This window comes from Nicotiana tomentosiformis, chromosome 2 (genome assembly GCF_000390325.3).
Source record: "Nicotiana tomentosiformis chromosome 2, ASM39032v3, whole genome shotgun sequence".
Lineage (NCBI taxonomy): Eukaryota > Viridiplantae > Streptophyta > Magnoliopsida > Solanales > Solanaceae > Nicotiana > Nicotiana tomentosiformis.
Window position 1 is genome coordinate 59,843,068 of NC_090813.1, and position 13,319 is coordinate 59,856,386.

At 37.4% G+C, this 13,319-nt stretch overlaps 2 protein-coding genes across 2 annotated transcripts; both read left to right on the forward strand.

Moving 5' to 3' along the window:
- Positions 1-11,030: 11,030 nt before the first annotated feature.
- Positions 11,031-11,534, forward strand: LOC138904885 (uncharacterized). The gene has a single exon (XM_070193384.1). The coding sequence runs from the start codon at positions 11,031-11,033 to the stop codon at positions 11,532-11,534; it is 504 nt and encodes a 167-aa protein (XP_070049485.1).
- A 106-nt stretch (positions 11,535-11,640) lies between these two features.
- LOC138904886 (uncharacterized) lies at positions 11,641-12,429 on the forward strand. The gene has a single exon (XM_070193385.1). The coding sequence runs from the start codon at positions 11,641-11,643 to the stop codon at positions 12,427-12,429; it is 789 nt and encodes a 262-aa protein (XP_070049486.1).
- The last annotated feature ends 890 nt before the right edge of the window (positions 12,430-13,319 follow it).

Consider the following 13,319-nt stretch of genomic DNA (forward strand, 5'->3'; position numbering starts at 1 on the left):
AAAAATACCGTCCACACGTAAATGGTCGCGTTTTGGTCGGTTTTTGGTCATTACCGACCAACGTTGGTCGGTTTGTTTGGTCGATTTTTACCGAATTTCTAGTAGTGAATCCAAATCGATATAGTTGGTTTGGTTTAGTTTTGATAAAAGTCGAACGAATTCGGTCCATGTACACCCCTAACCGGAACATTTTAGTATTTATCATGATCTTGAACATGTTGTTATTGTGTTGCATGTAAAATATATTATGAATAAGATATTAGTTGATTAAACTGAGTCGAGAACGACAAGTAAATTAAAGGAAGAAATTAATAAATTCATAAACCAGAGAGTATTGTAGTCGTGAAGTAAGAAAGATAAATATTTGTAGCAAATGATAAAGCCTCGATATATGAGATGATCGGTCTTTGATGACAGCTTCTATCTATCAGATCATTTTCTTGTAAATTTTTTAGTATAATTTATAAAACATAATATTGTCCTATAATTAAGAAACTGTTGACCAAGAACATTACTTTGTACATATATTGTTATGCCTAGACAATGAAAACGCTTAGTATATATCTTTGAATTATTATGTTGCAAACAATGAAAAAGCTTCGTATATATTTTTGAATTAATATGTTGCAAATAAATATTTGCTGGTTGTTAGGGTTTTGCCCTGAATTTCTAATCTATTAGGATTCTCTTTCTTGAAAGAAAGAAAGAAAGGAAAAAACTGCTAAAAATAATAAATCACCTTCATATGTCTTATCCTTTTCTTGGAGAAAAAGTCTTCGACATCCATAAATTGAGGATTTACGCTTCTCATAACAACAACAATAGCATTCACAATGCAATCATTAAAGAGTCTGGTTTAGGAGGAGATTTTTCTCTCAATAGTTTTTTTTATTTTTGTACTAATTTTTATGTGTATGTCAATTGACCAAACCCTAATAGTATCCCATTTTAGTATAATTCTTTTATTGTTTGATTTATCGTCCACCGAATTTTGCATTGTTAGTTTTTGCATGCACCATGTTATTTCGATCCCAATATCGATCTTATTCGACATGGCCTGAGGCAAACGGCACCGTCGTGTAAAAATTGGATAGTTGATATGAAAGTTTTCCATTGAACTCCCAAAATCGACGGGGAAAAAAAGAAAGAGAAAACTACTTTTTATAGCCCATCAAAATTTTAATAGTCCATATTTTTGTTCATTGACAGAAAATGGCCCTGCGGCCATTACATCTAATAGCCCGAAATATCTATTTTGTATATTTTTTTATATAGGGACAGTCTATTTTGTATATTTATTGTATAGTGACAGTCTATTTTGTATATTTTTTGTATAGTGACAGTCTATTTAGTATATTTTTTTGTATAGTGACAGTCTATTTTCTATAGTGACAGTCTATTGTATATAAATTGTACAATGACAATCTATTTTGTATATTTTTATATAGTGACAGTCTATTTAGTATAATTTTTTGTATAATGACAGTCTATTTTGTATAGTGAAGACTATGCATGAGATAAAAAATTAAAAATTTAATAGTTTATAACAATAATATCACTTTATAGGAAGCCATCCAAGCTTGACTGATTTTGTTGTATTATAAAATAAACAAAAAAGTAATTTTAGTGGATAATTTCTAAGATTTGAATGATGGTATATATTGAATCTTCTTCTCTATCAAAGTCCTTCCTTATTTTCACTTGAGTGTTCTTCCCTAAATCATAAAAATCAGAAGTTGGTGGAGTGTGACCAAGAAAAGTCAAACGAACAAAAAACAGGCCAGCAAATAAAAAATTTGGAAGTAAATAAAAGGGGCTTCAGATGAAGAAAACTTATAACCATTCATGAAATTCGAGTCCTCTTTCTCCCTTCTTCCCCCCTCTTACTTCGATCGCGGACCCATTTTCCTTCCCCTTTCTCCCAAACCCTAATTTCAACCCCCCTCCCCCTCAAATCCCCCAAAATCTCTATACATATATCAATTCAATTTAATCCACATATATAGATATATAGAGCCAGGTTGAAAGAGAAAGGAAGGAAAATAAAGAGAGAGGGATTGATGGCGACGACAACACTGTGTTTCCGTGATAGTTGGGTCGGTGACTAGCCTTTTAATTAGTTTTGGGATATAAAATACATACTGTAATCTTTTGGCTAGCGGCTGATATTAGTTTCTAGCGGCTGGCCATAAATAAAGTTTAAAAACTCCTAGGAATCTAGGAACTTAAACGTAAAGTCTTTCAAGCCTATCTCAAAACCTAAATTTAGCCATCCAACATGCTTAAAATCAGTTTACTCTATATGTTAACATAGATATTTTAAAAGCACGTTAGGGAAAAAAACGAAAAGAAAAAAGAACGTAACGCGCAGCACTTAGTGTAAAACAAATCATAGCATGCTAAAAATAGTAGTGATGTCAGACGACATTATAATCATAATTATTATAGTGATCATGGTAATTGACAGCCATATTAATTATCATAGTATTTTATAGCAAATATAACAAGAGCCTATGAGATTGGAATGATGAAAGATTATTTTTTTGGAAGAATAAGAAAACTAATTGGTAAAGTGTTAATTATATATGGTTTTATCTCACAATAAAGCTATGAGAAACCAAACCTTTTTGACAAAGATGAGAAATAATGTGTGCGTAAATTTGTTAACTTTTTTTGGCCTTTGGGTGGAACATTCAAAGTTGCGCAACGCTTATTTTTATTTTATTTTATATCTGTTTTGGGAGACCAATGGAAAGAAAAAAAAGTTGGTTTGGTAAGTGGATAAGGTGTCGAGTACGTGGGAATGATGAGACTTAGAACGTCCTTATCTTATATGTTTCTGGTTTTTAGCATAATTTTAGATTATGTTTTCAAAGTAGAAAAAGAAAAAGAATTAGCTTCATATTGATGACTTGAAAATCCACTCAAATGTGATACAGTAAACTTGATAGTTTCACTTGCATGACGAAAATATATTTTGTTTGCTAAATATAAACTCTTTTCCCCCGCCCCTCTAAACTAGTAAAAAACGAGAAAAACAAAAATGAAATTTAGGATCTTTGGCCATAGATTTTGTCAAAATAAATTTGGGTTTTATTTGGCAAACACATGTTTGGCCATAGATTTTGTCTATATTTTGGCAAAATCCCAAATTTCAAATCCCAAAACCAGCCAAAATATCACTATTACACTTTTTAAAAATTGCCCAAAACTTTTGTATTTTATAAAAGAGCCCATTATTTATTATTTTATAACAATATTGCTTCGTCTTCTCGGTCACCTGATAGGGTATCATGTAGTTTATTATAAAAATGATAATTTTGTATCAAATTTATTTAAGTTCAGGACTATGGTTTGCGATAATATAATCAATGTTATTGATAATTGTGCTGTTGGGTATTTGTGATAGTTTTTAAAACTTGTGGGTATAAGTCACGTTTCATGTTTTTTCAAAATAAATTTGGGAAATATGTTTTGAAAACTGATGTCCAAACACATTTTCATCTTCAAACCAAACTTCACCAAAAACAGATTTTTCAGAACAAATTTGAGAATTTATGGCCAAACGCTAGCTTAGATGCAACAATATGAATATGACGTACGTACACCGTTAACGGTTGTACTACCTTGAAATAGATCTTCTTCTAAGTAGTGGCGAAACCAAAAATTTTACAAAAGATATTCAAGGTTTAATATATATCTATAAAAGGTAATTTTTGACAGATATACATAGTATATTAATTTTTTATATACTTAATGTAATTTTCTGACACTCTTCGGTCTATGTGACTACACCACTGCTTCTGCAAAATTCAAATTTCTTTTAGTCCAAAGTAAAACTCATTGTTTAATTTTTAGCAGTATATTTAGATTGTTTTACAATATGTAGATGAAAAAAGTCTCTATTACAGTTTGTTGGGGCTGTTAACAAAAAGTATGAGAATAGTATTTTCATACTTTGAGTAATGATATTACAAAATAACAAAATCACATTTTAAACCCTGATGTTACTGATAAGAAAGCTGTTTTAGGGCCCAGATGACATAGAACTTTTTCTTCTGTGCTAATTTTCTAATTATGAATAGTAAACGATGTGTAAATTAGGTAAATACATGGCTGCAGTTGCACTGTCAAACTTTTTCCTTAGCCACCCAGTTTGTCAAAAGATGAATACAAGGATAAAAGTAAACCTAAATTATTAATAGTACTAAAAATGAAATTTTGCCATAGCTTAATCGCAAATTGGTTTCATTAAGATTTTCAGACGCCTTACTGAGCTTCAGTCCAAGCAACCTAGCTTGTGAGACAAAGTGACAAGATTGACAGCAAATTTTGGAAAGAGTTTCTTCCTCTGAATTTTTCTTGACAGATTATAATGAAACACAATGTACTACACTATTGGCCATGTTAGTTGGTCAATGCAATCTTTGCTTTTCATTTCCTTTCCCTTCTTTCTCTTTTGCTCCCCAAAAGGAAAAGAAAAGGATTTTGGATAAGCATGTACAAATGTTACTTTTGTTTAAAGGCATATGCATTTGGTGGAAAAGTAAAAGAGTGTTGGAAATTAAATGCCTATACATACTATACAGTGTGGGTGCATGCATGCAAGCGTTGAAATTTTAATTAGCAAGACACTGTTCAAAACTGTCTATCCCTTTAATTTTATGCTATGGAGTATTAAATTATTTCCTTTTTTATCTGATCATTTCTCGTGAAAATAGTAATGACCCAAGCTAGTTGTACCTTTCATTAAATTGACAATATTCTGTGTGTTGATAAGAATTAACGTCTCTTAAATTGAGCAAAACTGACAACGAAAGCAGAAAATTTGAGAGAAGCTGATGAGTAGATGTCTGTTAATTTGCTCAAAGACATGTTCTGTTTCAAGGAATCTTCGCTTTGAAATGTTGAGGATGCTGGACCCCATTGAAGATTTCGTTATGCTGGAAAACCATTACCTAGTTGAATGTGTCAGAAAGGAGAATTGTCCTTCTTAAGTTGCTTTCGTAAGAACAGCGGTTCCAAAGTTACACCATATGATAAGCACTGTCACGTTGAAACACTTGCGGTATATTGTATTTGTCGTGGCGAGATGATAAAATCTCATCATCCTTAATCAAAAGTTTCAATTTCGAGTTATGAAATAGAAAAACTTTTAATATGAAGTGTTTCCTGCTTTGATAGGTTTTACACACGCGAAACAAATTTCGAAAACAAATAATTATAACAAAAAAAGCTAATAATACTAGAAAGGGTTATAAGTACCTTTTTGAGGATATACCCATTTGTGTTTCGGTAAATCTCTTGAAAACATTGCAAGTGTTGGCCACACCCCACCCCACTCCAAAATTCTAAGTGTTGCATGTTTTGTTGTCGGCAGAGATTACTGTGTTAAGGTGGTTGAGGCACAATGTTCGTACGGTATTACAGAGATTACTGTGTTCGGTCGGTATTCAAATATTTCGATTCGGTATTCGGTATTCTAAAATGCTATACCAATACCGTACCAAATTAAATTCGGTATGGTTCGACTTTTTGCCTTTCGGCTTCGGTTTATTCGTACGGTAACTTCGATTTATTCGGTTCTAAAGCAGCTTCTGAACGTTATATTATTTAGGGGAGAATAACACCTTAACTAGCTATCAAAATTAAAATTAAAACTAGCCAGCAAAATCAATCTTATGAATGTAACAACACTATACATCATAAATGAAACTTCTATAAACAGGAGTATAAGATTAGAATAACGTTTGCAAACTTTATCAACATGTAAGTATGTTTGGTCTAAAGCTCTAACTTGCATCTCCGTAATATATCAGACACCACTAAGCTTCACAAATGTGACCAAAATAAGTTTTTCACCTATTGTTTACAGAAATCATTCGAGTAACATCCATTAATCACAGACAAAAATAGGTGGCGCACAAACTTTCGGTTTCGATATGGTAATTCGATATTTACCAAATTATGCACGGCCCTAAAGGCACAACGTAAACACATGGTATTATATGGGCTATGGGCTATGGCAATATTCGAACTGGTAAATTTGAGTGGAATTTATCTAAAGCTTGTTTAGCGGTGTACTTATGATCAAATTTGACAGGGTTGAACTATATTTAAAGAGTATTATTTGCAAACGTTGAATTTATTTGTGTGTTAAAATCTAGATACTCAAAAATAAAAAAATAAGTGAAAACAAAAATATGTTATACAATAACTCGCAGGAAAGGATTTGTCTAAGTGATTCTCCAACTGTGGATGGATGATTTGAGAAGTAGCTGGCTAGAGAATTTTTCTTTTCTTCTCATCATTCATCAATTATGAAATGAAGCTCTTTAATTATCCTTGCCCTTAATTACAAATATTTTAAGCAGGTAATTAATTACCGAGATAAAGCACAATATGAAAATTAGTTTACATATCTACACAACTTTAACCAGCTCTTCCTTCTTTCCAATGGAAAAGGAGGGGAGAAAACTAAAATGCCATTTTTTTTGTTTCTCTTTTAGTTTTTTTTTCTTGTAGTGCTTCGTAATTGAAGGTAATGTTCGTATGGGAATGAGCTAGTAATCACCTGAAGCAACCGGAGGAACATGAGCTTTATAAAATGGAATTGGGAACTTGATAATGTTTAGCAACTTTTTTAAGGTGATACATGTCAAATGCCAATTATTATAGACACATATCACTCGATCACCTATGAAAACTAGAAAATGTAACTAGGTGTTTGGTATGATGAAAATCATAATCCAGTAAAACAATTTCACATGCAAGTTATTTTGTGGTGTTTGGTCACTAGAAAAGAGCAATGGGTAGTCGAGTGAATAAAACATCCCACATTCGCGTAGATTTCGAAAAAGAGCCGTATCTTAAAAGGTGTGATGTAGACAGCCTGTCACGATCCGGAATTTCAACCTCGGGATCGTGACGACGCTTAACATCTACTTGCAAGCCAAGCCGAAGTGAGATAGTCAAATAGCCAATTTTTAACAATTTAAACAAAATGATGATAAGCAACGAAAAATAGAAACTCAATCTGATACAACACCAACATAAGTCATGTGATAATATCTACTCCCAAAGATCCGGAGTCACGAGTACACGAGCAACTAGATGTTCTACAAACAGTGTCTGAAATAAATACAACTATTTCGAAGGAAATGAAAAGTAAAAGAGGGAAGAGGAAGGGGACATCAAGGTCTGCGGACGCCAGCAGATTTACCTCAAGTCTTCATATGCAATGATCCAAACCGACGCACCTCACGTACCGCTGGGACCAATATCATAATTTTTACAAGAAGTGCAGAAGTATAGTATGAGTACAACCGACCCAATGTACTCCGTAAGTGTCGAGCCTAACCTTGACGAGACTATGACAGAACACCTGCGTAAATAAACCTGTACAAGTATATATACGAAGCAGTAATAATAACATAGAATAACAACGTACAAACTGGGAGGGGACATGCAAGAATGGGATAGATATGATAACTACGACATGTAAGAAATCACGTAGTAGACAGATAAATCATCAACCAATGAAATCAGACAAACCAATGATATAAAAATGGCATGGCATCACCCTTCGTGTTTTTTCTCTTGTCCTTACCATGAAATGATGATATAAGTAAAATTATAATGACTCGATCGATCGTTTTGCTTTCTAGAACCCTGTTCCCCTAAATAAGACTCTCTGTATGTGTTTTTATTATTTTATAATTTGCGGGGATGGTTAGTTTGAGAATTGAAAGGGTTTGGGTTGAAATCAGAACAATTGGTTCCTTAGGTTGGCCTTAAAAGGCCAAGTTTGACTTCGGTCATCACTATGAGTAAACGACCTCGGAATCGAGATTTGACGATTCCAATAGGTTCGTATGATGATTTCAGACTTGGGCGTGTGCCCATATCAGGTTTTGGATGATCCGGGAGCGTTTCGGCACCTAATATCAAAAGTTGGTTCTTGAAGTTCTTTGAAATTTGGTTTGGAACGGGTTTTGGTGATATCAAGGTCCAAACGGAATTCCGAGACCGGTAATAGTTTCTAATGTCATTTAAGACTTTTGCACAAAATTTGGTGTTATTACGAGTTGATTTGATAGGAATCGGACGAGCGGAAGTCTCTTTGGAAGTTTTTGAATTCATGAGTCAATTCATGCATTTTGGCATCCGATTCGTAGTTTTGATCTGTGTTTTAATCGCTCGAACGATTTTGTATGAGGGATGAAAAACACACCAGATTTTTGGTATTTCTTGGCACAAGTTGCAGGTCTCGTAAATACAAGAAATAGCTTGCAAATGTGGACTTCGCATTTGCGAGATGAGCTTCGCAATTGCGAAGAAGATCAGCCTGGGGATGTTTCGCATTTGCGACACCTGAGCCACATTTGCGAACTCAACAGTGATCGTATTTGCGACCCCTCCGTCGCATTTGCGACCTTAGCAGTTGGGGCCACGCTTCGCATTTGCGAGCGTTTTGTCGCATTTGCGAACCTGGTGTCGCAAATGCGATATCAGAGGCCTGTGCCCAGCTCATTTAATGCGGGACTTAGGCCATTTATTTCATTTCACTTCATCTCTTGGGCAATTTTTGGAGCTTTTGGAAAGGGGTTCTCACCTAGCACTTAGAGGTAAGTAATTTCTATACAACATGAGTTAAATACATAGATTATGGGTAGATTAACATGTAAAAATTAGTGAAAATTAAGGGTTTAGATGAAAACTTAGATTTTGGGTAAAAATGGGATTCGACCACGAAAATGGTTATAGAGTTTGATAGAAATCATATACTCTTGTTCCTAAGGTTATGTGTAACAACTTTTTCGATTTTTTTTGAAATTCGGGCACGTGGTCCTGGGGGTGAATTTTAAGAACCTTGCATTTTGGGTTGGGTAACCTCTTAAATAGTTGGAATACGAACTTTTGAGTATGTATTGATTAGCTTATATACTATTTGATTATTTTTGGGTGGATTCGGCACCGAATTGAGGATGTGAGCACATTCTTGGACCGGAAAATAGGCCTTGAGACGAGGTAAGTCTCTTTTCTAACCTTGTAAGAGGGAATTAACCCCTTAGGTGAACTTAAATCATAATGTGTTTCTATTAGTGGGGTCTACGCACGTACGATGTGATGAGAGTCTGTGCGTAGCTACTATTCATGCTTATGTCCGGGTAGTTTTATACACCATGATTTGTTGATATCGTTGCTTGATTATGTTTACTACTTATTGGTTTTAAAGTGGAGGATGAGTATTTCAGTATTTTAAGGTTACAAGTTGAATTTCCTATTTCAAAAGATATTGAGAAATATTATGATAACTCGAGAACTATATTTCGCGAGCGGGGTAAATTTTCACTACTCTCATGGGAGCGGGTCGTTCGCCTCGGCAGGATTTATTGATATATTATATGGTTCTGGCCGTTCGACTCTCGACAGTGCACAATATATTATTATGTATATTTGGATCGGGTCGTACGTCCTCGGCATAATTCGTGCGTAGTGATACCGAAATTCCTTTTTTATATTTAATAATATTTCACGAACTTGAAAGGTGAAAGGAATAGATGAGAGGAATGATTTGCTTCTTACTTGAAAGAAGGATTTGTTTACTTACTTCATGTTGAGCTCGATTATCATTGTATATTTCATGCTTAATTAGAACTTCATATTGTTATGTTTTTTGCCCTTAGTAAGAGTCAAATTCGACCCCTCATCACTACTTCTTCGAGGTTAGACTAGGTACTTACTAGGTACATATTTTTTATGTACTCATGCTACACTTCTGCACTTGATGTGCAGGATCTGAGGCAGGTGTATCTGTCTACCAGTCCGGCGCGCACGCTTGACTTCTAGCACGAGACTACTCGGTGAGCTACCCCTCCGAGCCGTTCAGCAGCAGCCTGAGTCTCTCTTTTGGATTATTATTTCTGTCTATTTCTTTCAGACAGTAGACTAGTATTTTTTTGTATATTCTACTAGAATGCCCGAATACTTGTGACACCAGGTTTTGGCACACACACTAGTAGACTTATGATTTTGGGTTATTGTTATGACTTCGATTTTGCATTCAGTTGCTTTGTTTAATCACTTTACATCTGTAAACTTCTAAAACTTTTATTATTGAGGAATGTTACTCAATGTACAAACATATTAAAAGTGAAAACCACTAGATTTATCAGTGTTGGCTTGCCTAACAGCGGTGTTGGGCGCCATCACGACCTGTAATGAAATTGGGTCGTGACAAAAATGGTATCAGAGCACTAGGTTCACGTAGGTCTCACAAGTTATGGGCATGCCTAATAAAGTCTTGAGGATCGGTGCGGATACGTCCGTGCTTATCTTCGAGAGGCTATAAGGTGTTAGGAAACTACTCTTTATTCATCTCCTATCGTGTAGTTGATGGTGTATTAAGTTTTTTTTCTTTCCTGTCATTCTCTCACAGATGGTGAGAACGCTCGCAGCAGATGTTCTTGACCCGGGAGGAGCTGCTCCCCCTCCAGTGGAGGATCATATAGTTGAGGAGTAGGGCGAGGTGCCCGCAGCAAAGCTAGCCCCGACCGACTTCATGATAGCACCGGGCTTCCAGGAGGTTATGGGCCGTATGCTACGGTTCATGGATTCTATGACTCGGGTCGATTTACTTCCAGCAGACTTGGCCACATCTCAGGCGGGAGGGGGGCACAGACCCCTACCGTTCAAGCTCTTGGGCATGCATCCGTTATATATCATACCCCGGGCACTCTTCCCGTAGGCGGAGCCCCGCCAGTAGTAGCAGCTGTACCTGAGCCTAGACTAGTTGCGGTCGGCGAGCCGCAGAAACTTTTGGACATATGGATTAGGTTTCACCCTCCGGTCTTTGGGGGTGAGCGACATGAGGATCCTCAGGACTTCATTAATAGGAGCAGGGATAGACTGCACAACATGCGCATATTGGAGTCTCACGGGTAGATTTCACTACCTTTCAGTTGGAGGGCATCGCACGTAGGTGGTGGCAGTCTTATCTTCTTGGTAGACCAACAGATTCTCCTCCCATGACTTGGGACCAGTTCACACGCTTATTTTTGGATAGGTATATTCCACCCTCCCAGAGGGAAGAGTTGCAGTGTCAGTTTGAGAGGCTCGAGCAGGGCCAGATGTCAGTGACCGAGTATGAAGTGAGGTTTTCTGAGCTATCTCGCCATGCACTTATGATACTCTCTACTGAGGCGGAGCGAGTGCATAGGTTTGTTGTAGGGTTGCACTCTAGCATTCAGGATAGCATGGCTCGTGAGGTTGAGATGGGGACTCCCTATCAGTTAGTAGTGGAGATTTCTCGCAAGATTGAGAGCTACCGTCAGAGAGGTCTGGAGCAAATGCAGCGGGACAAGAGGTATTACCGGCCGCTAGCTATTCAGATTTCTTCCAGTGGGTACTCCGGTCATCAGGTTTCTTCCAATGCCTACATTAGTGCCATTCAAGAGAGTTCATACCACCCACTAGTTATTCAGGATTCTTCCCGTGGGTATTCAGGCCATCGAGGTCTGACTTCAGGGTAGTAGTCCACCGTTCCGAGAGGTTGCTATGAGTGCGGGGATCCTAGTCACATGAAAAGGCACTACCACAGACTTCAGGGGAAAGGCAGTGCAACAGGGTAAGCAGCCCATGATTACAGCTCCATCATCCGCACTAACTGCCCGGCCACCTAGAGGCGGAGGGAAAGCAGGTAGAGGTCGTCCTAGAGGTGGAGGTCAGGCAGGCGGAGGCCATCCAAGTGGTGCTCCAGCCAGATTTTATGCTTTTCCGGCCAGACCAGATGTAGTGGCCTTAGATGCCGTGATCACATGTATTATCTTTGTGTGCGGTAGGTATGCTTCAGTATTATTTGATCCAGGATCTACCTATTCGTACATGTCATCTTTGTTTTCTCACTTTCTGGATATTCCTCGTGAGTCCTTGGGTACTCCTGTCTATGTGTCCATTCTTGTGGGCGATTTTATTGTTGTGCATCGGATCTATCGATCCTGTGTGGTTACATTCGGTGGTTACGAGACTAGAGTGGATCTTTTATTGCTTAATATGACCGACTTTGAGGTCATCCTGGTCATGGACTGGCTATCTTCATATCATGTCATCCTTGATTGCCATGCCAAAATTGTTACCTTAGTGATGCCAGTGTTGCCTAGATTGGAGTGGAAAGGTTCGTCTGTCAGTACATCTAGTCGGGTTATCTCTTTTTTGAAGGCCCGACATATGGTCGAGAAGGGTTGTTTGGCTTATCTAGCCTATGTTCGGGATACTACCACAGAGTCTCCGATGATTGATTTAGTACCAGTAGTTCGGGAGTTCGCCGATATGTTTCCTTCTGACCTTCTAGGCATGCCGCCAGATCATGATATTGATTTCTGTATCGACTTGGGTCCAGGCACTCAGCCTATATCTATCTTACCGTAACGTATAACTTCAAAAGAATTGAAGGAGTTGAAGGAACAACTTGAGGAGTTTATAGCAAAAGGGTTTGTTAGGACGTGTGTGTCACCTTGGGGTGCACCAGTATTATTTGTGAAGAAGAAGGATGGGACTAAGCGGATGTGCATCGATTACCGCCAATTGAACAAAGTCACCAGTAAGAACAAGTACCCGTTGCCATGTATTGATGATTTGTTTGACCAGTTACAGGGTGCTAGGGTGGTTTCTAAGATTGACTTGAGATCGGGGTACCATCAGTTGGGGATTCGGGACTCATATGTTCCGAAGAGTGCCTTCTGTACTAGATATGGCCATTATGAGATTCTAGTGATGTCTTTCGGCTTGACTAATGCCCTAGCGGCATTTATGGATTTGATGAACAAGGTGTTTAGGCCTTATATTGATTCCTTTGTTATTGTCTTCATTGATGACATATTGATTTACTCATGTAGTATGGAGGAGCACGAGTAGCATATGAGAGTGGTGCTTCAGACCTTGAGGGAACAGAAGCTTTATGCTAAGTTTTTCAAGTGTGAGTTTGAGTTAGATTCCATGGCATTCTTGGGGCATGTGGTATCAGGCGAGGGTATTAAGGTAGATCCCAAGAAGATTGAGGCTGTTCAGAGTTGGCCTAGTCCTACCTCGGCGACCGAGATTAGGAGTTTCTTGGGGTTAGCGGGTTATTATCGCTGGTTCGTGGAGGGCTTCTCATCCATTGAAGCACCATTGACTAGACTTACCCAGAAGGGTGCTCAGTTTCGTTAGTCCAATGATTGTGAGGCGATCTTCTAGAAGCTCAAGACAACTTTGACCACAACACCAGTTCTCGTGTTGCCTTCCAGTTCGGGGATGTATACTGTATATTGCAATGCTTC